Source organism: Lipotes vexillifer, unplaced genomic scaffold (assembly GCF_000442215.2).
Source record: "Lipotes vexillifer unplaced genomic scaffold, Lipotes_vexillifer_v1.1 scaffold977, whole genome shotgun sequence".
In the NCBI taxonomy this organism is placed as follows: Eukaryota; Metazoa; Chordata; class Mammalia; order Artiodactyla; family Lipotidae; genus Lipotes; species Lipotes vexillifer.
In genome coordinates, this window is record NW_006783088.1 from 501,526 (window position 1) to 503,035 (window position 1,510).

The following is a 1,510-nucleotide window of genomic DNA, read 5'->3' on the forward strand; positions in this document are numbered from 1 at the left end:
TAGGGAAAGGGTGATGCTCTGGGAAGCAATTACCTGACAGGTGCATTGATTCTGGAATTTTGGGGAGGGGGGAACTGGACCCCTAAGGCTAGGCAGCCTAGCCTAAAGGCAGGGGATGGGATGATACGGACTCACAAAGAGGCATAGAAATTTGAAAAAAGGGTCAGTGCCTCCCTGGGTGACCTTCTTAACGTCTCTAAGATTCTGTTTTCTTACCTAGGAAATGGGCAAGAGCAACCACTAGCACCTACTGAGAGCGATGCTTTGACAATTAAATGAGCTAATGGGTGTACAGTTCTTTGGCACTTTACCTGCTAAGAGTCTGATATATGCTATTAATAGTAACAGGGAGAGTGGGAAAGTGCACAATCCTGCCGTTTCCTATGAGACTACAAGCAAGGCAATCAAGTTTATTTAAGCAGAGAGCTTTTGATTGACTGAAAAGTAGGACAAGGGTTTGAGGAAGTGGATCCTGCAACATTCAAAAGCTGGGATGCAGGCCCTTCCGTCCCACCGCCCTGCTTCTCTTAGAAGCATCAAGCTTCTATTAACTGAAAGCCTATTGCTTGCCCGGGCTAAGTCACAATATACATAGGATCCCACTGAAACTTCATAACAAGTCTGCAAGGTGGGGACTTAGGGGTGACGGTGAAATCATTTAACAACCAATACCAGAGACTAGAAAGACCAGCCACAGAGCTGAAGTGGGGTCCTTGGTGCCCTGATAAGCACAGGTATTTGACCTCCTAGGTGTAGGATGTGAAAAGGGAGAATGGAGCTCCTAAAGGGGGGTTCGAGGGGCCAGAACATCTGGAGTCTACAGAGGGACGCAAGACAGTGGTTACTGCCCCAGTGACGTGGATGCATTACAGGACCTACCTGCCGGGTACCGGTTGTGCCCACTGTAAAGGTGAGAAAATAAGAGACTAGGGTCACAAGACTGCAAGGGACGAAGTTGGGATATGAGTCAAGTCTGTTTGGGTTCCAATGTCAAAGTGATCTTTCTCTCTAATGTACTGACATTTTATCTGTGTCACGCATCCTATTTTTATGTGTCTATATTTTTGCACTGCATTTCTATATTTCTCAAGGTGTCTCCATCTGCTCCATACCTCATCCACTTCGATGTAATCATCAGAACAGGTACTAGGTAGGCCCATTTAGCAGATGCAGAAATTAAGGCACAGAGCGGGGAAGGCATGGGTGTGACCCTCAGTGGTGGAGGAAGAGCCAGGGCTGGGAGCCAAGTCTGTGACCTCCCCGCCAGGAGCCCTTTCGATAAAGAGGCTGATACCTTTCTTGGCTTGTTTCTTGGTGGTCTTGCGGCTTGTGTTGGAAACCCCTGGGATGGATTTTATTTCCCTCTTGCTGACGGGGGGTGGGTGGAGGGCCAGCTTTGGTGGCCTGGTGAGACACACAGGCAGCCCTGCAGCACTCATGAGGATCCCAGTGATTCCTGGAAGGGCAAGAGTATGAGAGACGAAGGACTGGAGAATCAGCCCCCCAAACC

The 1,510-nt window shown here is 48.8% G+C and overlaps 1 protein-coding gene across 1 annotated transcript in view; it reads right to left on the bottom strand.

Moving 5' to 3' along the window:
• Positions 1 to 1,510, bottom strand: part of DTX4 (deltex E3 ubiquitin ligase 4) — a 31,180-nt gene that overhangs the window by 13,450 nt on the left and 16,220 nt on the right. The window contains exon 4 of the mRNA XM_007455681.1: positions 1,295 to 1,456. Coding sequence (XP_007455743.1) covers positions 1,295 to 1,456 — 162 coding nt within the window. The remainder of the gene's footprint in view (positions 1 to 1,294; positions 1,457 to 1,510) is intronic.